At 37.2% G+C, this 24,579-nt stretch overlaps 1 protein-coding gene across 1 annotated transcript; it reads left to right on the plus strand.

The window, feature by feature from the left end:
* The first annotated feature begins 538 nt into the window (after positions 1–538).
* LOC119781422 (cAMP-regulated D2 protein) lies at positions 539–13,501 on the plus strand. Its single transcript, XM_038281890.1, has 8 exons — positions 539–1,172; positions 3,563–3,764; positions 3,992–4,125; positions 5,161–5,288; positions 5,444–5,562; positions 8,629–8,769; positions 8,962–9,134; positions 12,841–13,501. The coding sequence occupies exons 1-8, from the start codon at positions 642–644 to the stop codon at positions 13,291–13,293; spliced, it is 1,881 nt and encodes a 626-aa protein (XP_038137818.1). The 5' UTR covers positions 539–641; the 3' UTR covers positions 13,294–13,501.
* The last annotated feature ends 11,078 nt before the right edge of the window (positions 13,502–24,579 follow it).

Raw genomic sequence — 24,579 nt, forward strand, 5'->3', positions numbered from 1 at the left:
CACGTCTTCACACTTTTACTTTTAATGATATAGTGTATCCCGTATTTTCATTTCTTCCAGTGGCACTAACCCTCTTCCATAAAAAAACAGATTTATTTCTTTTTTTTTTTTTTTGAGAAAATGGGAAAGTTCCTCTTAAAAAAATGTTTTGGTTCGAGACGTTTTTCCAAGCTTAATTTCTGAAATGACATTATTAAAATCACCATTTCCAAAATATGTTCTTTAATAATGTGACAAAATGTCCTTCCTTTCCTTCCTTTATGCAGATGGCCCCATGATGACCTTCCAGTTTGGTGCTGTGGTGCAAGAAGCCAGAAGATGGCACTGTATACTCTATTTCAGATGCACTGAAGGAAATACATATATATGTTTATATATATATAAAAGACATGATACATCATATTATAACTAGATTCAAGCCAGTTTTTCCCTCCATAAGCTTAAATTCTTCCCTTTACCTCGGATCTCTGAATGTGATTACCCTGAATTAAGCAAAGAAGAGGCCAGTGGTCTTCTATTAGTGGTTCTGGATGCATTTGTTCAGTCATTTCAGGACTCAGCAGTCACACAGGGCCTCTTTGTCGATCAACTTTAACACATAAACAAGCAAATTAAAGTCATGCACAGGCTGTGCAGAGAGGATGGCCTCTGCCTCATCTGGTCCATCATTCAAGTCAAATCAGGATCTAAGCAGGATCCTTGGAGAGGCTTGGTACAACATGGAAAGCTGGCAGTGCCTTCTGCTGCTGCTCACTGCCTTGATGTTAAGGTTCTGCTCCGCAGAGGTGAGGAGAAATAATGATGGCATCGACCCCATCAGCCTTCTGAGGGATATTTACAGAGGGCCGCCGGTGAGAGGCCAGGCGTTTATCAGGGACCCTGAGCTTAAAGAGCTGAGGGACCCTGCAGCCGTACAGCAAAGTAAGGACAGAGTGTTCCGTCAGACTGATGGGCCTGTGGTGTTTACCAAAAACGGACAGATCAGGGGGGTCACAGTGGATAAGGCCCATATATTCTATGGGGTGCCCTATGCAGAGCCCCCTGTTGGTGCCTATCGCTGGAAGCCACCCAGACCCTTGAGCACTTGGTCTGGGGTTTACGACGCCTCTTTCCCTCGGGCGGCGTGCATGCAGGTCTGCACTGAATCCACCTCTGCTGAGTGTCCGAAGAAGGTGAGAAACTCTTAAATTTCCTTTATTTGCAGGATTTATGTTAGAAATTAGAGCTGATACCCAATTATTTTTCACATTCTATTAAGATACAACAGAGAATTATACATGTATGAATTTGAGACAAACCTGACTAAGATCTGGATGTGAAATGTAATGATTATGATTTTCACAAGAATTTTATGGCAATTTTATTATAGGGAAGTTTTACCATGACACCTTTAAACAAAACAATAAAGAAAAAAAAAAGATTTGTTAGGAGGAATATAAAGAATGAAGGAGGGTAGGATAAAGAGGAAGGTAGGAGGAAAGAATGGAGAGAGGGAAGCACAGAAGCTAGGAGACCAAAAACAGCAAAAAAGGACAAAGAAGGGAAAAAAGAAAGTTGCAAGGATGAAGGAAAGGATTAAGAAAGAAAGGACAGAAGGTAGGACCCTAACCCTAACCCTAACACAGAGAGGAAGCAATGCAAGGAAAGACAGAAGGAAGGAAAAGGATAGAAAGAGGGAACTGAAGAAGGAATTACAGAATAGGAAAGCAAGGAAGAAAGGTAGTCAGGACATAATAAAGGAATGAAAAAGAAATTAGAGGAGAGAAAATGAATGTAAGGTCCTAAGAAAAGTAAGAAATTGGAAAGATATGGAAGAAAATTAAGGAAAATGAGAAAGAAATGACACTAGGAACAAAAGAACAGAGAGAAGGAAGGTAGGGGAGAAGTATCTAAGGAGAAGAGAGAGAAGAAAGACTAAAATAAGGACATTCAGACATCACAAAACAGAGCAACATCTATTAATAGTTTTGACTCTCTCAGTGACGCGTGGATGTGAAGTAGAAGTATGGAGTGAAATTTGTGCCATTATTGTTGCAAGCAAAGAACATGTTTAGTAAGCAGAAAACCAGAAAATTTAATAAAAAAATAAAAAGAACAATAACTAAAAACCTGAGAAAACAGGAAACACAACAACAAAGATTTGGAGAGTAATTTTAATCAGAAGACGTTTAATGAAGTTTCTTCTCTAGATTAAAATTTTTTCCCCCCCCAGTCCAATCCATTTTATTCCTTATAGCACATTTTATAAACAGAGGCATTTTCCAAAGTGCTGCACAGTAACATAAACATAACTAACAACGTGCCATAAGTGGTAAAAACGAATAAAAACTACATCGAAATACAATAAAAGACCCAGAGGACCATACAACTTATGCCTTGTTAATAAAACTGAACTTAAAAACTCAAATATAGTGAATATAGTGACTGTTTTAACGTAGGGGGGGGGGACACAGAATGTTCCGTCTAGTCTGTGTTTTGTTTTCAGCTCATTTGCATATGCGCAACCACATAAATTCCATAAATAATTCAATTATGGTTCTAAAATTACTTATTTCTATCGTTAACTCACTAAAGAATGCTAGTAAACATATTTAAAAAATGTTTTATGACTTTTCTGAGACAATTTTGATGCTTTTTACATTTCCTAAGCTAAATTGCTTGTCTGATGTCATCATCGGACAGAGGAGTCCGTCAAAATGTGATTAAAAGCAAGAAGCATAGGATCCCATTTCCTTTACAGATCTGACACAGACGAGTGATAAAACAGAAAGGATTTTAAGGCATTTATTTTATAAGGAAATACATTATCAACCTTTAACGCATCATATTCAAGTACATTTACTATTTTTTGGGGAGGGAAAAACATAATTTAAGCCTATTTTAGAAAATAAATCAAAGGTAACATGGATGTATATTTGGTTGCGCATGAGCAAATGATACGGATCCTGGCTCCGGGACGAATCGGGTAGAGACTCATTCGTCAGCTGATTCATTAGCATATTTAGCAGCCAAGCCTTAAGATAACATAAAACCCATGCATTGTCACTTCGTCTGTTAATATCTCTTTTAAAAAATTTATTTCCAGAAAAAAAATCTGCAGCACAAATCAGGAATCGAATAGGCTCGTTACCAGCATCGGTCTAATAAAACCTGTATCTGTTCATATTTATTTGAGGTGTGTTCGGTTTCCTCCAAGCCAAGAGTTTTACATTAGATCAGAAAAAAGCTGTCATATGTAAATGCACTGTATCCCATGCACTTTTTTATTTCTTTGGCACATTCTTTCTCTCCTTTGACTATTTAACCTGATGTAACAAGTAAATTTCTCCACTATGAGATCAATAAAGACAATCAATCAATCAATGAAATGTGTTTACATTGGATTTAAGTTCACAAGCAGAAAACTGATAGAATTCGCTTCAAAATTTTACATGAATGTGGATTTTAATCAGACCAAATAGTGTTCAGTTGAAAATAAAATGTAGACTCTGTTTACTTTGGTCCATATTCTACAGATGTGTAATTATTGAACTAAAATTGAAATGACCTGCATCCCAACCAGGTCAGCGAGGACTGCCTCTACCTCAACATCTTCGTACCTCTGGACCTTAACTTCACCTCCCCCCTGCGGCGGCCCCTGCCTGTCATGGTTTGGATCCATGGGGGGGATTTCATCGCTGGCTCTGCCTCAAAGCCCATGTATGACGGACGCTTCATCAGTAACTTCACTCACACTGTGGTTGTGAACCTGGACTACCGATTGGGTAAGACAGAGAGAGATCGGGGGTGTTTTACAAACTTTAACTCAATTAGTTTCTCCTGATCCCTCAGAGTCTCTGCTTGAATTAGAGAAAAGAGAGGAAATCTCAGTTTAATAGCATTAACAAGGGGAAATCAGTGGCATGTGAAATGTCACATGGAATTCAGAGGCAATTACCTATTTTTTTTAAGTTGCTTGTGTCTCATTACATGAAGTGGTCTGTGTCTAAAGGAGCGTTTGGATTCCTCGTTTCGGGGAAGGATCCTACGTCCAGCGCAACGGGGAATTATGGGATCTTGGACCAGCAGGCGGCGCTGCTATGGGTGCAGCAGAACATTGCAGCTTTTGGGGGCGACCCCAACAAGGCAAGTGACAGTACAGGCAAAAATATGGAGTCAGGTTTGTTCCGTTATTATTGGAAGCATGGAACATAGAAATAAATGGAAATTTGGAAAAACAAAATGCAATCCAGAAATAAAACCTTAAGATTAAAACTCTTAATTAAAAGAAAACATTGTAAGAAAAACTTTGCTGTTTTCTCCAATTTCCTTTTTTTTTTAGAAATTATTTTTTTTCTTTGGTTCCGCAAATTTTCTTTCCTGAATTTTGATCTTTTTTTTTTCTCAAATTCTGTTTTTTAATCTTCAATCGTTTAAAAGATGTTATGTTTTCACATTTTTATAACTGTAATATTTTAAACCTTTTTAAGATTTTATATTTTTATTTAATTGATCTCTTTTTGATAAAAAAAATATTTATTTTTAAATACAAATTTTTCAGATTAAGATTTACATATTTTCACCCCCAACCGCCACCCCCCTCCAAATACACCCACACCCATACTCATTCTGCCATCGTAGTGAGGACCATGTGTTGACTCCCATTGACTTACATTGATTTTCAGTCATGTTCAGCCCTATATATGCCATAATCCTAAAACTAAGCCTAAACCTAATCATTACCAATGCATACCTAACCCTAACCCAATTGACACATTAACCCTAAACCTAACCATTAGCAAAATACTGCAGCTTGTGAGGACAGGCAAAATGTCCTCACTTTGCAACAAATGGTCCTCTGATGGTGAAATTGGAAAAATTGTCCTCACTCTGATGTTAAGACAGACACACACATACACACACACACACACACACACACATTCATAAGAGAATCTGGTCTGTAAAGTCAATTTGAAAATAATAAAACTGGAAGAAGCTATAGAGGTGTTTTAAAATAGCTATTCTCATGTCCATGATGTTTTTTATATGATCTCACAATGAGCAACAAAGGAGGGAATAAGGGGAACCGATATATTTCAATATATATTTTTCAAAACATAACCCATATGTTTGTTCCAGAGCTTTGATTTGAGTCTCTATTCTCTTTTGTTTTATGGTCAGGTAACAATATTTGGGGAAAGTGCAGGCGCTCAATCAGTGAGTCTCCAGCTGATGATCCAGAGCAGCAAACCTCTCTTTAAACAAGCCGTCCTGCAGAGTTTGCCTTTTTCCATCCCCCTCAAGTCCAGGTAGGAAGCTGCCCGCTTTGCTTATCTGGAGGAGCTAAAAACAGATTCAGAGTCTTTAAACTTAATCAAAGGAGCTTCCTACCTAGCTGTTTCTGGCAAAGCTTCAAGCTGCCATCTAACTCTGCACCCCCCTCTCTATCTCTACTCTTTCCCAGACATGATGCCCTGAGGCTGGGAAAAGACTTTGCTAAAGAAACCAACTGCTCTGTGAGCGACTTCATCTGCCTGCTGTCTCTCACTCCGCAGGCCGTCCTGGCTGCTCAGATGAAAACAAGTAGGGCGCCGCAAACCCCCCAATTTAGAGCTGCCCACACAGTTATATAACAAGGCAGGACGAAGAGTTTATCTGGAAAAGATGATGAAAAGCTTTTATTTATCCTGAGTTAGAAGAAGACAAAGTTGTTCAATTTGAACTTTTATCCTAAAGGAGCCATTTGATGGGTTTTATTGCCTTACAGCAGAAAATGAACGTCATCCATCTATGTCTGACAGGTTTATTGATCAGTGTCTCTAATTCTAGGATTTCTTTCTGTAAGATAGTTTGTTTTTTCTTTAAATTAAAAGAAATAGGGTGAAAACTCTGCATTGTATTCAAAAGATGCAAGAAGTTTCCTCTCTTATTTTTATTTATCCTTTAGTCTAAAGGGGAGGCTTACTGGAATGCTTAAAAAAAATCAGCCTTAAAGATGTGTTGGGATATGTTGTGGCGTCTTTGATCATTTCTGTAGCTTAAAGAGAATTTCAGATGCAATAACATTTTTTTTTTTTTTTTTTTTTTTACATAACTAAGTTGAGTAAACTACGGAAGAGAATTCGGGCCACTGGAAAAAAAAAAGTGAACTGATTTTTGAATATTATTTCAGTTTAATATGGGAAAAAAGTTAGAATTCTTACTTTTTTCACAGGATTTTGACTATAATCTCAGAATTCTGACTTTTTTCTCAGAATTCGGACTTTAATCTGATCTTAATTCTGAGATTAAAGTGAGAATTCGGAATTTAATCTCAGATTTCTGACTTTTTTCCCCATATTAAACTGAAATAACATTTATAAATCAGTTACCTTTTTTTTATTTTTCCAGTGGCCCTAATCCTCTTCCGTAGTAAACCAGGAGGTTTACCATCCTGGACTATTTTCTAATTACTGGAATGTGTTCTTCCTCCAGTTTCCCCATGGTGACTTTTTACTTTAGAGGAGATTTTGATTACAAACATCATAACCCAGATTTTCATGTATCATTAGATATATAGGAATTGGGACTAGGCTATAAAAATGTCTTAGCATTCTGGGGGTTTATTGTATAATCCCAATTTAATACTTGGAATTATTTCTATTGTCCCTCTGCAGGTAAAAAAATTTATTTATAGTTTAGGGCTGCAAACAGCACGCATATACTACAATAGTAATAACCTTTAATGAAAACAGCAAACCAAAAAAAAAAATCAGTCAGTAAAAATTTAATAAATAAATAAAACAATTTAAGTAATTATTATAGTGCAGTTAGATTATTTTTAGTGTCATAGTTGTAAAGTAGAATTTATACGCCTTACTTTAGGTCCTTGAGGTCATGAATCTCCACTCAGAGTTTCTGCTGAACACTTCCATGACTCAACCATCATGGATGTCAAACAGAGGACTGCAAATACTGATCTAGAAATATAAAATTTGTTTATTTTTCCTTCATCTAAACCGGTAAATAATTTGCCTTGCAATTGGAATAGGTTTTTTTAAGATAAGGTAATCAGATATATGCCAAATAGAGATTTTTATTAAAAAAATAATCTTACTGAATGGGTAAATTGTTTAACTTTTCCTTTAAAATCAAGGTAAAATACATTTATTTCTGAAAAACAAAAAACAAAGTTGTCTTAATTACTGTAGTTGCTGCATGGCAATTATTTACTGCTTTAACAGTGTCTACACCCACAAAAATCATACACCAAGATTTATATAAATTTATAACCTAAAAAATACAAGTTTATTTTCTTTAAAGAAACCTTACATGATGGATACGTATTCATTTGATGTACCTTATTTTTTTGTGAATACATAACTGTCAGGTTTATGTATTTAGAACAAATAAAGTTGTCAGGGTTTGTAGAAGTTTGTAGATGGACCCAAAATGCAGAGGAGGAGGCAGCGGAGATGGTTTCTTGTAGATGTACAGATGAAGGAAGCAGTTATATAAATCTAACAGGCAGATGGCCGCTCAACCTGAGCATGGTTTTGCCCGTAGGTTTCTTCCTGTTAAAGGGGAGTTTTTCCTCTCCACTGTCGCTACAAGCATGCTTAGTGTGAGGGATTGCATTTGAGTCAATGAGTTGATGCAATCAACTGCTTTTCCTTAGATAGAAAACTTTGAATCAATTTGACTGTATGATCTAGTCAACAATAAAGTGCCATGAGAAGACATGTGTTGTGAATTGGTGCTTTATATAAATAAACTGAACTGAATTGAACCAGAGCAGAGTTACACAGGAGGTGAGTGAAAGTAACAGGAGCTAATGATGACAGGGGAGAAGAAAACTGAACAATACAATAGAGCTGGCAAGAAATAATATGATACAAAAATAGATAATGACTAAGAAACACGGAATGAACAAAAGGGAAAACTAGAGGATGGGGAAGACATTGGAGAAATTCATATAACAAATATGCAATGGAAAAAATAATGTAAATATATGATAAAACCATTAATATGAAAAACTCCAGAACTGACTAAATTAATAACAAAAACGCTGAAAAGAAATAACTAAAATAAACGACAAAGAGGAGTAAACTAAGAAATAATTAATAAACAATATAAATCTTAATGACAAAACTATACCCACTTAAAAAGAATAATAATTAGTCTGTTTACTTCAAATAAATAAAGTTTATTAGTTTAATTTGCATACTAATCAGGTTAACTTTATGCAGTTTAAGTGAGAAACTTTCTGTGTTTGAAATAAAAACAGTCATTAGTACTAATCTTGAGCAAGTAAACTTTAATAATTATTGATACATAAACCTGGTGATTATGTATTTTTAATAAACAGGCTTTATTATAGTAATGAGTATGCATTATATAAGGTTTACTTAATAGGTTTGTGTAAAAACTGTCTAAAAAAAAGTAAAGGGAAATTCGATATGTAATACATTTACATAAATCTTACAATAGTATAAATGAGTTTTTTGTAGTGCTAATGGGGGATGGGAGGGGGGTTCTTCTGCCAAAAGTGATAAAATTGTTTCATAAAAACAAAATAATCCCTTTTTTATAATCGTCTTCCAAAGAGGAATGAAGCTGGATTAATAAAGCGGACGGCCAATATTCCTAAAATGTTGTTTATAATTGCAGGTTCTAAGTTGGTGAACCCGTTCAGGTTCCTGGAGATTTTTGAGACGTGGGGCCCGCACATTGATGGAGAGCTGATTAAAGAGCAGGCTATCAGCGCCTTTCAGAAAGGAGACTGGCAGAAAGAGAAGCCCCTGCTGCTGGGTAAGAACAGCACAAACACAGAGACATAGACGGCAGTTTCTAATGTGTTTTCCTGTTTTCTGCCAGACTCCCACAGGTCCTCATTAAAAAACAGCTCTATGTCAGAACTCTGACAATAGCTGGAAATCTAAAGTCGATGATATCCTTCAGAGCAATAGACGTGAAGCGTATTTGTCTGATGTTCCCCTGCAGGAACCACCTCAGAAGAAGGAGTGCTCTTTGTTTACGGGGTCTTCAATAAGCCAGTGTCTGTGGTGGAGGCAACGGTTTACATCGCAGCCATCTTCAAGCAGCACGCTCTGAGGATCCTGCACAAATATCTGCCTCTCTACAAGGAAGCCGACCGCAGGAATATGTTAACCCAGGTTAGGAAAGTCAGCCAGCTCCTTTCATTTATACTCTGCTTTATTTTAAGGAACCCAACTGATTAATTAATTACAGTCGAATCCAGATATTACAGTTAAAAAGAACCTCAAGGAAGCCTGCAGCCTGAGAGCAAAGTTGAAAACATGCTGGACTCTGGGTCCAGATTGCTGCAGAGCCTTGAATATTTTCACTTTGAAAACACAAGCGTCTAGCTTAAGGTGGCCGGATTTCTGAAATCCATTTTTTTTGCTGTGGTTTACTAAACTGCAGAAAAGAGAAAGGACCATCAATAGTTAAGGTGACCAGATTTCTGAAATCCAAACTGGGGAGATTTCCAGCTCGAAGATAAAAGAATTTAAAAAATCATCAAAACTAAAATAGGAAACAGAGATAGTGATGCTTTCATCCATTTTTACATATTTATTCATATTCAAACAGCAAAAATCCAGTGTGAAATTCAGGAACGTGCTTCTCCTGTTTCCTAAGATTAATCAAATGAATCAATAGATATAGTTTATTAGTGGCATTTGGTCATTCAGTCTTCTGTCTTCTTGCTTCTCCATCTTCTTTTCTTTGTAGCTGCTTCCTACTCTTCAACTGATCTTTCAATCAGTGTCTCTATTTTCCTTTACTGTCTTCTAATCATCTTCCTCTCCTCTTCTATCAATCTTACACTAAGCTAAAACAGTGACATAATACAATCAAAATCCTTTCCACATGTTTAGGCCCAGTCCCATTTCTCTCACTTGCATTCGTTTTGGATCCTACCATTCGGTTAAGAGCTAGGGGGGGAAGTGCCCTCCAACCCTTAAAACGATCCCTTCAGCAGACGGAGTGAGGTCGGGAGCTGACTTCGGAACGGAGTTTCTTCCCAGAACTCATTCAGCGATCTCAGTATACATATTATGATTATTATTATGAGGATTGTCAAGTGGTTCACACTTTTTTGTTTGGGATTTAAATTGCAGGTTTCCCCCACTTCAGAAGGCAGCTTGCTTCCAGAAATTCACAGGATTTCACTCAGAACACCAAAGTTGATTCTTCCCTTTTTTCTTTCTTATTTGAAAGTTCAATCAACAATAGTAACATTGATAGTAGTAGAACAGTAGTAGTAATAGTAGGTGAAAAACCTTTGAACATAAACACAGAGAAACAATGATTAAAGTTCCTTTAAATAACAAAATTATTCCTGAAACAAAATATAAGATCTAAACCCAAAATCAAACATATTCAAAGCATTATTCAGTGATAAATGTTTTACATTCTAGTATTAATTTACTCTCTCAAATACATTTTAAATACTCCCTCTTTTTTTTTTTTTACTTTTCATAATATTTTAACGTTTCAATCTGAATATACAAACAATGTGTGGCTCCATCCATCCATCCATCCATCCATCCATCCATCCATCCATCCATCCATCCATCCATCCATCCATCCATCCATCCATCCATCCATCCATCCATCCATCCATCCATCCATCCATCCATCCATCCATCCATCCATCCATCCATCCATCTTCTTACACGCTTGTCCCGAGTGGGGTCGCGAGGGGTGCTGGTGCCTATCTCCAGCAGTCAATTGGCGAGAGGCGGGGTACACCCTGGACAGGTCGCCAGTCCATCGCAGACAATGTGTGGCTCATGATTATTATTGTTGTTGTCGTTATCTCACCAGTTTAAATACTAAAAAGGCTAATTACCACAATATTTGGAGTTACAAGTAAAAGCCAAATAAATGAGTATAGCATGCTCACACGTTTTGCTCGTTAATTTTCCTGTTGGAACAGTTTAGATTGAGGTTCTGGCGCCTATCAACTTTCAACCACCCCTCAGTGTACATTGGTTATTGCCTGGCCACCCTTAGAAATTATTTCTGGCTACACCTCTGGAGACAGGTGGTCCAAATTGGGGTCTGTCCCCGGGAATCTAGCATTTTTATATATATATATATAAATGAGCTATATATATATATATAGTATTTGTATATATATATATAGTATTTGTATCATTTTCTTTATGCAATTGCAGCATTTTTTGTGTTTGTTTTTGTAATTATACTCTTTTCCTCTTCTATCTCAGTAATTGCAGCATTTTTGTTTGCAATGTTTATCTGTTGCATTTAGTTTTTGTGTGCTTGCGTGTTACAGAGTTTGTGCCACATATGGTTTTGCAGCTGGTTCTGTTGTTTGCCGCGCTCTTGCACCCGTCAGCCACTGTAGGACTAGGCCTTCCCAGGAATACTGCCAGGTGCTGTTGTCAAGCTATTATTCAAAGTAGCAGCCGCTCACATAAACAGAAGGATGCACCAAGTACTAATGATGCTTATCAGGAAAGGGTTGAGGCTGCAGCGTTCATTAAAAATTAGATCATAAATATTCTTATATTGGCTGTTGGGCTTCTTGTTATGTTTCTGAGGGTCACCATAGCCCTGGAGGCTGCTGCCTTGATAAATTTCACATTTAAATCCTTTTAAAACACCTTTTAATTGCAGTTGTAGCCCAGCACTGTAATGCATCAGATGGTTTCAGGAAGAGAAAATTTCAGCAGATTAACTGCTGGCTGAAGATAGAGAGGAATCTGTTACATAACATAACCACTTGAATTTCAGCATTCAGGTCCTGAAGGTGCCTGTTCTGGGTTATTACATTTCATCTTGAAAGTTTAGAGCCAACATAAGGCTAAAAATACTCAGAAAGCGAGGATTTATGTTTGTTTGATTTGTTTTTAGCTTCACACAGACAAGCGTGTCTGTGTTCAGGTGTGAGCTATGCAGCTGTGTGGGAGCAAGTTGCACGGCGCTCAAAAAGGCACAATGGTTTCCAGGTAACAGGCAGGAGAGAAGAAGTATGCCTGCACCTCTGTTGCCTTTAGGCAAGAGGGAACACCCGTTTTTGCCTCTTTGTCCCAAGCTCACTCACATCCAAATCCTGCTAATTAGTGTTGTCAGACTGCAGAGAAACCTGGACCCTGGTGGCACTGGATGTTTCAGACGTTTCTACAGGAGGACTAGGAGACCAAATAAAAGCTGAACTGTTAGAATTCAGTTTAATTCAGTGTATTAAAATTGTGCAATTTCACAACACATGCCAACTCTTTAAAGAGACAATTCAACCAGATCCTACAGTCAGATTCAAAGTTTTCTATATAAGGAAAACCAGCTGTTTGCATCGACTCATCGACAGAAATCCCTCACACTAAGCATGCTTGTAGCGACAGTGGAGAGAAAAACTTCCTTTTAACAGGAAGTAATATCCAGCAGAATCAGGCTCAGTGTGAGCGGCCATCTGCCGAGGCCGACTGGGGTTCAAGGAGACAGAAGCAAAGATACAGAAAGAACATAGAAATGCTGATCTATAAATACTTTCTATGTTAGAAAAGGTAACAGTAAACTAGCTCAATAGGTGGTTCTGTCTGGCAAAGAAAAAGCCGAGCAGACGAGCTCTGAGCCAGTTTTCATGTCAGAGGGCTAAAAGACAGCACATACAGTCAGAGTAAAAGTCCAGAGCTCACAGTCCAGGAGAGAAACAGGACTCTGGAAAAAAAAAACAGGTCTTTATCATCTGTCATCTAAAGTTGTTGATAAAACAAAAAAGGTTTAGATTATGTGCCATTTAGTAAATATACCAATGAATAAATAAATAAATAGCACCTCAAGGTGATGAATTTATCAATTAATTTCTCTCCATTTTTTTTCTCCTTTCAGATCGTTACCGATTACGTCTTTCTGTGTCCATCCAGGAGGTCGGCGCGCGCTGGCACTGCTGCAGCCAGTCAGGTGTGGATGTATGTGTTCGACCACATTGCCTCAGATTCCAGTGTCTGGTCGGGTTTAACGTTCTGCTATGAGCATGTCTGCCATGGAGCTGAGCTGCCCTTTCTTTTCGACTCTGCCCCAGTGGCCAACTACTCCCTGTCTCTGGCTGAAAAGCTGCTATCTAACCGGATGCTGTGCTACTGGGGGGCATTTGCACACACAGGCGACCCGTCCTCACGGGTTCAGCAGACTGCTTTCTGTCGGGAGCAGCGGCTTCCTGTGTGGCCACGCTATACTGACACCAGTGGATGGCTCGTCATGAACCTGACTGTGCGGTCGCATGCGCAGGTTGGAACCAGAAACCATATATGTGACTTTTGGGACCAGTTAGGCCTCTACTAGGAGGAAATCGGCTGGATGTCAATAAGAATGGTCATAATTGACATTGTTTTTTTTATTATTATTGTGAAGTTTTATATCTTTAAGCCAAGGAACTAAAGCCAACATACAGAGACAATAAACAGACATAAAGTCCAAACAGTTTGACCTTCTGCTGTAACAATGCAATGATCCTTTCCGTGCAATAAAAAATTTTTGGAGCAAGGCTTTACCTCTGAGTCATAAATTCAGCTTCACAAGTTAAACCTTTGCTTTTACTTTTGCTACAGATGTCATGCTGAGGTAGAGCAAAAAATTATCTCTGACTTTCAGGTAATACACAGAGCTAAACAGCAGAGGGTGCTGTCTACCATCAACTAACTCAAAATATGAAAAACCATGGCTGTTTCTCAATTCAGAAGAACACGAGAATGGACTTGTGTCCTCGCCAAGTATGTTCTTGAGAAGAACTCAGGAAAGTGTGAACGCAGCATAAATATGGGTCTATTGGAACAGATGCGTACTTATGACGTTGCCACACACTCTGCTCGTCTGGAGCTGCATTTCATCTCCTGTTATTAATAGTTTCTAGATAATAATAAATTCTTAATTTTTTCATTTAGTGGGGGAATAATAATGAACAACGTCAGATAAACACAAATCAAATGAAAATTTTTGCCAAATAAAACAAAAAAACTCTCCATCAGAGCCAGTGGTCCTTCACATACGGCTATACTGAGAGAGGGCTGCTGCAGACGGGCTGGGAGTAGACCTTTCTGCCGTTACCCTACGAGGGCCACTGGTTGCTGAGGTCCTTTTAACTTCTGAAATTTTATTTTCATTTATGCATTAAATCAGTAAATGGGCCATATAGTTATGCTTAAAAGTATAATATTCTCGCCTGAAATTATCTTAAAATGTGCTTTTATTGAACAACAGCAATAGAAAATAGAACTTTTAACTTAAAACTCTGAGCGCTCCATTGAAAGCTGCTGCTGCTGGGACAGGTGTCAATCTCAAGAACGGATAAGTCTCCTCTGATGCATGCTGGGTAAAGAATTGGAACAGTACTAGGGCTGAGGCTGATGACGTTTCACAAGAACTCGCACACATTAGAACACAGAAGTACACATATTGGGAACGGCCAACATTTTGCCTACTGCAATGTTTCCTTCAAAGGACAAAATGGACCTTGCAGCCATTGATCTATATCACAAATCGATTGTTGCTTGATATGTTGTTACCAAAGTCTCCAACAAGACAAAAAAGTCGCTAGATTTGTCGCTAGTCACTTTTTGGAGAAAAAAAATTCATTAGAGGGTTCTAAATTGGACTAAACCAAGTCACATTTGCAAAGGGATGGAATAAGAACTACAATATAAAGGGTATTCTGAGTGATCCTCTGGGTATTCAAAGTAATTCAAAAAAGTTAATATTATAACTTAAACATTATCTTTTCAAAACAAGTAAGGTGTGTGTATTATCCTCCACACCAGCCCACAGATAAACCGACCAATCAAGAGGTGACCCTGTCCTTCCGATTAGCCTTATCCCATCCGCTCTTCACATTATGTGCATGCAATTGTTTAGAGTGAGAACTTTAAGTGAGGCTTAATGAAATGTTACACAGTGAATTATACTGTTCCCAGGGCTGCCAACTTTTCACCAAACCTTGGAGTGAGTTTTTGAAAGAGTTTAGACAGGCAACCCATGTCAGGGTTAGACTGAAAGGCAATGAGGATGGGTGTCATAGTTTTGGTCCTGTTGTGTTTTCTTTTGTGTATTCTGTTTTACTTTGTTCCATGTTTTCTAGTTTAAGTGGTTTACTTCTTATTTTGTTGTGTTTTATGGAGATTTTCAGTTTTCAGGTTTTTATTTGTTGCCCTCTGCTGCCCTCTTGTGTTCTCCTTTTTCCCTAGCTCCTTTCCTATTCTGCTCTGTTTCACACCTGCTCCCAATCTGCTCATTGGTCCTCTTTTTGTTTCAGTCTCCCATAAATACTCTCTCTGTGCAGTTCTTCATTGCTGGTTCCTTGTCTAACTTCCTCCAACTCCGTCTCTCTGAGTCTTCCTCCTTGTGATTGTTTCCCCAAGATGTCTCCATGGTTCCAGGTTTGTTTGACTTTGTTTTCATGTTTGATTTTTGGATTCCTGCCTCAGTTGTTTGTTTACTTATCAATAAATCATCAAGAAAGTCACCTCTGCTTCCCTGCCTCTGCATTTGGGTCCCCAAACCTCAACCAAATCCTGACAAGGTGTGCAGTAAGTTTTTAGACGATTGTCTGAATAAAGTGGCAAAATGTGGATTTTAAAAGCACAATGAATTTGACTGAATAACAATAAGTAATCTGTATTTTCTGTATTCCAGTGATTTACAGAGAATTTAACTAAAGAAGAATGAGTCATACTAAAATACTTGCATCTTAAATATACGGTAAAATAAGAATTTTACAACTATGTTTATTAATTATTCTATGTAGTTAAAGTAAAATAAATAATGTAAAACTAATAAGTTATAACTGGATTACTGTCACTAATACAGGAACCAGTGCAATCAAACCCTATGCAAACTACACAGTGTATAAATATTTTGTAAAAATCTAAACTCATTATCGTAATTTTTGTGTTTTTCCTAATTAAAAAACACCATTCAGACCCTTTAGGAGGCTTTAGATTCTATAAAAACTCACCGTGACACAAGCAAGACTTCTCTGGGTGTCTAATTTTTATAGATGTGATTGAAATTAAGTTTTTAAACATATTCAATGGACCAAAATAAGAATAAATGAATAGGATAAGTAATAATGAAATGAGAACATCCCTGTGGTTTCTACTCAATCCTGGATAACAGCTGTTCTGCACATCCTCTCTGTGTCTTATGTGGATTTCTTTTCTTAGGTGGCTTTCTTTTGAAAAATAAAAAGCAATCATTCTTTTTCATTTTTGCGGACCTCCTATGGGTTTGTGAGGCATACCTGAAAGCTTTAAGAATTTCCATATTTGTGTTGGTTTAATTAGTCCTTATTTCCAGAGGGAGATTATTAAACTAGACTGAGCAATAAGTATGTAACTTATAAGCAAGACATGAACTAAAACAGGTGGGTAAACTAGATTAAACAAAGAGTAAAGCTCACTTAAAAGAGTACATGGTATAAAGAAAACTACTATTTGATATAAATTTGATATGATCCTACACTCAGTCTAAACAATGATTGCTGTAAATTTTGTTTATGTTTACTCAGGTGATAGATTGCTTAAAGTCTTCATTAACTTAAAAAGTGAATGATCTTAGTCCAGATAAGATAAAGATAAGATAAAAATTCTAATGACCTAATTACCTTTCCTAATAACTGCCCAGATATCCCGGCCTTTTTCAATAGTGAAAAAGGCCTTTTTCAATAGTGAAAAAGGCCGGGAACAGTGAATAGATGGAAGGGAGTTGAGTTTTAATGTTTAAATTGAGGATATGAAGGATGAGCTTGTGAATACCCTTAGAGGCCCAAGTCTTACGCCCAATGGGTGAGAGTTGACAGTCCTGTTTGCTGGCTTCCCCTCCGGTATAATTACAGCATTTAGTCTTCAGTCTTAGTTTGCCAGGTGTTAACTTGGTAATATTTGAGTTGTGAAACATTGAGTTGTGAAAGTGCTCTAAATCTATCAGATTATAAAGACATATCAGGCAGCAGAGGTTGTGTGGGTAAAAGCTGGACTGAATGTTTAACTTGACACAATTTCATCCCATCATAACTTTTTTTTATTTCATTTTATATTTTAGATGATAAAGTTGTACCTGTTTTTCAGAGTTTGGTACTGTTTCTCTCCTGGACATAGCAATGGGCTCAGCTTTTACTGTGATTAACTTTATGTGCTCTTTTTCATCAATCTGATGTGAAAAAGGGCTCAGGGTTCAACTGTGTCTTTCCCAGACAGAGCTCCTTGTGGTGCTGGTTTACCGTTACCTTTTCTAACATAGAAAGTATTTTTGATCAGCACTTCTATTTAACTGTGTATGTGTGTACTGTATGTCATGGGCCGTTTCTCAATATGCGTACTTGTTTGTTCTTGTGTGCTCGTGAAATGCCATCAGCCTCAGACCCAGCTGTCATGATCTTGGCGCTGCTGACTGGCCTGATTACTCATTTCATTCACCTGCCTAGCTCCGCCCAGTTTCTCATGACCATTCATCTGTTTCACCTGATCCAGGCTATTTTTAATCTGCCTTCTTCCAGTCATCGGAGCCAGATTATTCCAGCCCCTGGTGAGAGTCTTCTAGCGTATTTAAGTGTTTTCTGAATGCCTGATCCTGATCCTTTCTGCCTCTTGACCTCTAAGCCTGCCTGTTCCTGTTCTGATCATTTTGACTGACTTTGTCTCTATGCTTTTTGCCTGGAATCCTGAGCACCTCCTCTACACTGTTCTTTGCTGTAACAATCACTGTTTTCCTCTCCGGGGCTTCAACGTCAGGGACTCTCTTGGCAGTGTGCACCGTGTGTTGTCAGCAGCCGACCGGCTGGAACCAATCTCGTCCTCTGAGGACGGACTGAACTTTAGGACCAGGTTAGTGTAGGTTAGTGACTCACATGTTCATAATTTTCCTCCGCCAGATTGATGTGGTCACTAACCTATGTTCTCTTCCTGCAGAGGTTCCTGCCTTAGACGCTCTCGCTGTTGACTGTACATCCATTACTCTTAATAAAAGTTTTTGAGATATCAAACTGTCTGTCTGCTTTGAAAAACTGGGTCCTCTGTTCTGTGCCTTGGCACCAACACTGTTCCAATTCACAAACACACAAGACCGAGAACAGACAAATTCCCTGGATGTTGTTCTCGCCCCTCCCTCTTTACTCAGCATGCATCAGAGACTTGGCTGTTCTCAAGTTTGACAGCTGTCCCAGCATGCATTGCAGCAGCATCAGCAGCAGCTTTCAGCGGAGCACTCACGGTGTAAAGTCAAAAGTTCACTACAAAACTATATTTTAAGATCATTTGAGGTGAGAACATTATACTTTTAAGCTTCACTATATGGCCCATTTACTGATTTAGAGCATAATTAAAAAAAAGAAGTTCGGATGTTGAGATGACCGTGGCAATAAGCGGAGCATCGAGGCTAAGCGCAGCCAGGGTTAACCTTAGCCCATCTGCAGAAGCCCTCTGTTGGCATAACCATGTGCAAAGTACTGCTGGCTCTGATGGTGTTTTTTTTTTTTTTTTTTTTTCTTTGGCAAAACATAGTTTTGATTTGTGTTTATCTGACTGTTTTTAATCATTACCCCACTAAATGAAAAAAAAGTTATAATTCATTACTATCTAGATGCTATTAATAACAGGAGGTGAAATGCAGTGTTGACTGTCAGAGACATAAACTAAAAAAATAAAAAATCCAGAAATCACAATGTATGATTTTTTTAACTATGTATTTGTGTGATACAGCTGCCTTCAGGGTAAAAAAACAGTTGTGCTAGCATCTATAAGGTCGTAAAGCAGGCAGCAACCACATATCAGTTTAAGCATCACAGCTTTCTAATGGCCCAACACACCACTGCGTGGATAGATCTAATTAGCAGGACTTGGATGAGAGAGCGAGCTTGTGGCACAGAGTCAAAAAACAGTGTTCCCTCTTGCCTAAAGGCAACAGAGGTGAAGGCAGACTTCCTCTTTCCTGCCTGTTACCTGGAAACCATTGTGCCTTTTCGGCGTTTTGGAACCTGCACCGCTCACATCTGGACACAGACAGGCTTGTCTGTGTGAAGTTAAAAACAATTCAAACAAACATACACCCTCTGTTTCTTATATTTTAAGCTCTAAACTTTCAAGATAAAATGTAATAATGCATTCTAACTTACAGTACAGGCTTAAACTGCAATTAAGACTTGATTGTGTTCTAATGGGTTTTAAATGTGAAGTGAATAAAAAACCCCAACAGGACTATGGTGACCAAGAGAAAATAAAAGAGTTTAGTGAGCCCATCCCAACTAATATAACAATACCTATAGAGTGAAGCCTCTGCTGCATTAACTTGATTAGAAATTAGAAATTTTGACCAGTCTTTCCTAAAACTCATACTGTTGCAACATTTTCCGCTCTTTGTTAGCCTTTAAACTTTGGGGTGGGTCTTCTCTCACTTAAATAGTACAGCATGAATGCTAGTAAGCAGATTAGAAATACATTTCTGTTAGGAATCCAGTTTGTGTGGGTTATTTGTGCGTTTCTTCTCTCTCCACCACCAGGTGGTGCCCTTTCCTCGTTGGACCTCCCTGCACACCTGTGGCTCTTTGGTTCATTACTGGAGGAGTATTTGAGCAGTGGGCTGTCACTACCTCGATGCCAGGTGTTTGCCAGTTTTGGGTACTCTAGCCAAGCTGAGATTAGCAGAGTCTAACCTGAGCTTTTTTCTCTGAGTCTTATGTTGTTTTTGTCTTTGCTCTTTGGCAGGAAGCCACCTGCACCTTATTTTAGTCTTATCTTATTTGTACTTTCAATCCTATTTTTCTCTCTTCTGTAAACTTTTGCACTGCAAGAAAATAATTTCCAGCAAGGGATTAATAAAGTAAAGCTGGTTCTGATTCTGTATTAAAGTCAAATGACCAAACACCCTATGACCAATCCTCCTGCCTTCCACCTAATAAAATGGAAACATGAATTGGAGGAAAATAAATATCAGTTATTAATATCAGCCCCATTAATGACTGACATTGACTGATATGGATGTTAAAGCATAAACATATGATGCAGCCCTAAATAATATCATTTAAAATCGCAACATAACTCTGCAGAGATGCTGTATGTTTGATCTCATCACGAGAAGGTTTGGATTTTTGTCGTATATTACTTTTTTGTGTTTCTGTGGACATTTCTCTTTTCTCATTTTCCTCTCGGTTATGTGACTAAAAAGCAACAAAAGCACATATGCTGGGATTTGTCTCAACACACTGAATGCTCAAGGGCAGTAAAGGGAGGCGAGATAAAATTAGGATTCTTCATCTGTTTGCTACCAAGATTAAAAACCAGAGCAGAGAGAGGCCCTTTGGCAGTTATATCACATCAAGATTTCAGTTCAAGTTTACCTTCAATGCACCTAAGCTTGTTTCTTTCTTACATATTATTGCTGCAGGTAAATATCACTGGGAAAAAAAAGCTCAGGGGAAGATGCATCATTTCTTCTGCTTTGAACAAAAACAGATTTCTTTACTGGTTTGGAAAATACTTTAAAGGATAGTTTTTTTCCCATGAAACTCTGAAAAGTATGTAAAGGGAAGAAGTGCATTTCAGATAGTTTGAAATCTGTGACATTACACCGACATAGCAATCCTGAAAAGCATTTGAAACCTTTTATACTAAGCCTCATATCAGCTATTAGTATAAATGGTTTTTATCTCTTGGCTTTCTAGTGAAACTTCTTGACATCCTTTCTTTTTGCACCTGAAATGTCAGTCATTTTTATTATTCTTCAGAAAGGAAACGTGTAATGCAAGCACAGATACAGATGTCTCAGAGTTTATGCCTGTCCTTGTGGACGCTCCTGCAGTCGTTTGTGCAGTAATCCATGTGGGGAACTTTTTCGTTATTCTTGAAGATAGACTGTATTATTTAGATTTGTGCAATTTGTGGCAGATGGCCTCAAGGTTATAATCTTGCGATAGTCGGTTGATCTAACCTGTGGTTAGATCTTACAGAACTTCAAAGATAAGTCTACAAATAAAAGTCTTCCAGGGATTTTTTTCTTTAGATTTTTTTTGTAGAAGCAGTTAAGATGATTGCTTCATCTGCTCCTCTTTTGGTTCTAGATGCATTTTCTCTTGCATTGAGCCGACCCAAGACAGTCTACATTAGGGTCTATCTGACCAGCCGCCAAAACACCTTCTTAACCAGTAAATTCAGGGATACATTGTTAAGGTCATTTAGGGTTTTTCTATTATCAGTTTTAGCCACAGGTGCAAAAAGGGATTTATTCCTTGAGTTTGGAACTTTGCACCGAATAATTAAGAAACAAGTTAAAAACCTCAAACTGTGATTAGAACGTTTTCCTTGGATCATGCAGGGCTCATAAGAAGAAGGGTCAAACAACACATTATATATATATATATATATATATATATATATATATATATATATATATATATATATATATATATATATATATATATATATATATATATATATATATATATATATATATATATATATATATATAGATAGATAGATAGATAGATAGATATATTTATATAAAGTTATCTATGAATCATAAACAGTTTAATACTTATGATTTAAACTTACCTTTATAGATATTTAATTCTGCAGTAATTAAGTGTTTCTACTAGAGGTGGGCATAGATGATTTTTTTAAAATTTAGATTGATCTCACTGTAATTTTGGAATTAATCTAGATTAAAATCTCTCATTTGAATTCTGCTAAAGGCATTCATGATATGTATCTGCTACCTCCACTATTAAAAAAGTTTATTTTTTTGCTTTTTTTTATTGTTTGCAAAATTACAAGTAATTTCTCCAACTTAAGATTTTGACATTTTGTTCATTTGGTATTGTGTTTTTGCTGCAAAAAATAGAGTGACTCACTTCCAATTATAGATTTTCCCACTTTAACAATTTAGTGTCTCAGAAAATCTGACACCTACATTGCCTCGATCACCTGCTCATCTTTCGCAGCTCTCTCCATGGCGTGCTGGTCATTTATTCTTCCCATGATAGTCCGCCTTGCAGGTAGTTTGTGAGCTGGGTCACCTGTGGCCGCCTGGTGAACGAGCTCGAGCCCATCATCCACGCTGATGTCACGTTCGATGTGATAATTTCAAGTTGAAAATTGGTTCTGGTTACTTCAAAAATCTTGAATTTCCATAGAAAGCTGAGCAAAAGTCTGGTTGCCTCGGATGCCTGTTTTGTGGTTGCTGTGGCCCGGATGATTGACAATTTGCACAGGTGAAATAATAATGGCAGTAGTAGTGCCAACAAAAAAAAAATCGCTTGAGGAGACTTTGGGATGCTTATTATTGACTTTGGTCTTTCAGGAGAAAGAAGGGTTTGGTTTTACCTTCTCTCAGCAGAATTTGCAAAGGCAGTTATAATCAGAAAAAAATGTTCCAGATCTGACTGCAATTTGGTTGTAAAACCTAAATTAGGTTTGCTGTATTAACAGAATAGCTTCTTTTATGTTTCCTAAAGATTTAAGCCATTGTTGTTTAACACAAACCTTTGGAATGAACACTGCACCATGGAGTCTGAATGGCTATGTGTAAGAATTACAGCACTTTAATAAGATTAGTATTGTTGAAACCCAGGTGGGATAAATGTGGTTTCACTAATCAGGGAAGCAAACGCCAGACCACGGGTAGAAATGACGAAAGTGGGTAATTAAATTGGATTAGATGTAGAAAGCTAGATCTGCACTGCACATTTCATGGGGAAAGGAAACAGGCTTTTAAACAAATTCTTTTAGGTTCACTGCTCAGGGCGCAATTATCTTGCATTTATCTGTGCTTTCCCCATGTCCTTATTCTGGGGGGGGGAAACAGATCCTCTATATCCTTATTAACAGAGTGATGCTGCTGCATGTGGTAGGAAAAAAAGGCCACATCCACATAAGGTCTTTAGTTATAAACCAATTCAAACAATTAAAAATGAAAAAGTTATTTAATCAGCTTTTCTATTTCTCTGTGCACACAAAAGGAGCTTGCTTTATAAGATCATAGTTTCCTGCTGATTTGCAGGGCTCTGTCACAATCCCGGGAGACTTAGCCTTTCCAAGGAAAGCAGCAGCGGGGGCTTTTTTCCCCTGCATTTCCTCAATTCGTGAAAATTGGTCCTAGGAGCTCTTGGAGTAAATTCAGAAGGTAAACTCGACTGCAGTTTTCTCATAAATCCAAAAGGTTGTTACTCTACCCAAAGACCTGAGTGTTAAGAAAGCATAGAGGTTAAAAGAGGCATGTGGTGCATTTAGAGCTGCAGAGCTACTACTTTAGCTCAGCAAAGGGTCAGTGCAGCTTTAAACAAGCTTGAATCAAAGGATTAGCTTCACTTTCCAGTTTGATTTCCATTTTTTTGATTTCCTTCCTTATTAAGCCACTTATCAAAAAACCTACTACAGAAATGTCACTTTTGTACGGTATATTTTATTTTTAGTTCCTAAGCGTAATGTTTTTTGTTTTTTTACCATCATTGGAGAACTTTAGAAGCTCTAGAATATGTGTATCATGATTTACTGCTATAGGTTAAAAGGGCAGTTTCCCATTGCGTATTATAATTAGATAAAATATAAATCATCTGTTAATTGCCTGAAATTATATAAAGCGTTTGCACCCTAAATGCTGGTTAAGCTTGCTGCACTCTACTAAAATAATCCAGCATTATTAGAATGTTGTTTGATGTCCTGTAAACCCTGCATATTAGATAATCTTGCATAATAAAGATTTTACTCAGGTGCTTCACCAGTGATTTTGGTCCTAGACTGGTGTCAACTTTTGAAACTGGTTTACATGAAACTATTCATTTTAAAGATGTATAAAATGAAAAACAACACAGATAACTGGTAGAGGAAGCAAAGAAAACATGATAAACTTAATGTAAAGCATCTCTTTCTTTCAATATTTAAACATAAAATCACCTCAAAATTACTTGAAAATAATAATTTATAGATAGATATACAATATATAAATATCTATAATAATTGCTTTTATAATCTGTGGAGAAATAAATAAAATCTCTGCAAAAACCCATCAAAATAAAAGCGTCTGTTGCTTTTTATGACTTATTGTAATTTCAATAAAATACAAAAAAACAATAAACTCTTTATAATGCATCTTACTGTATAGGTTGTAATTAAACTTATTTTATTCTTATTATGTTATATTTTATTTTGCTCTATATATTTACAATCTTATATTTCTTTCTTAAACGATTCCACTGCAAGAAGAGTATTTCCCGCAAGGGATTAATAAAGTAATTCTGATTCTGAATAAGCAAAAAACCAAAATATATAGAAATTAAATAATCAGCAGATGTTTAAACAAGTAAAAAAGTTTTGCACATGATTAAATAACATAATCAAAGCATGTTTTTAATCACATGAATGATCCGGCTGGGTGTAATAATTTCCAGCCCATGCCAGCATTTTACCTTCGATGCAGGTTATTTTCACAATAATTAATAAAGTACACAATGCAAACTTTTTTCAAACTAAATAAAATATGTTTAAAAAAACAAAGAAATACTGGTGTACTTTTTACAAATGAACATGTGGCTCCTGATGATTGCATTCACAGCAGGCCTCTCCATCTCTCACTACTTTGTAATTTTTTGAA

The sequence above is a fragment of the Cyprinodon tularosa genome, unplaced genomic scaffold (assembly GCF_016077235.1).
Source record: "Cyprinodon tularosa strain WSP-4 unplaced genomic scaffold, ASM1607723v1 ctg177, whole genome shotgun sequence".
NCBI lineage: Eukaryota > Metazoa > Chordata > Actinopteri > Cyprinodontiformes > Cyprinodontidae > Cyprinodon > Cyprinodon tularosa.

Bases quoted from the DNA above. Each gene is read 5' to 3' on its own strand.
- LOC119781422 (XM_038281890.1), top strand. From the start codon at position 642: ATGGCCTCTGCCTCATCTGGTCCATCATTCAAGTCAAATCAGGATCTA. The intron at 3,765-3,991 runs GTAAGACAGAGA...CTGTGTCTAAAG, and splicing joins GAACCTGGACTACCGATTGG to GAGCGTTTGGATTCCTCGTT. The intron at 5,563-8,628 runs GTAGGGCGCCGC...TTATAATTGCAG, and splicing joins GGCTGCTCAGATGAAAACAA to GTTCTAAGTTGGTGAACCCG.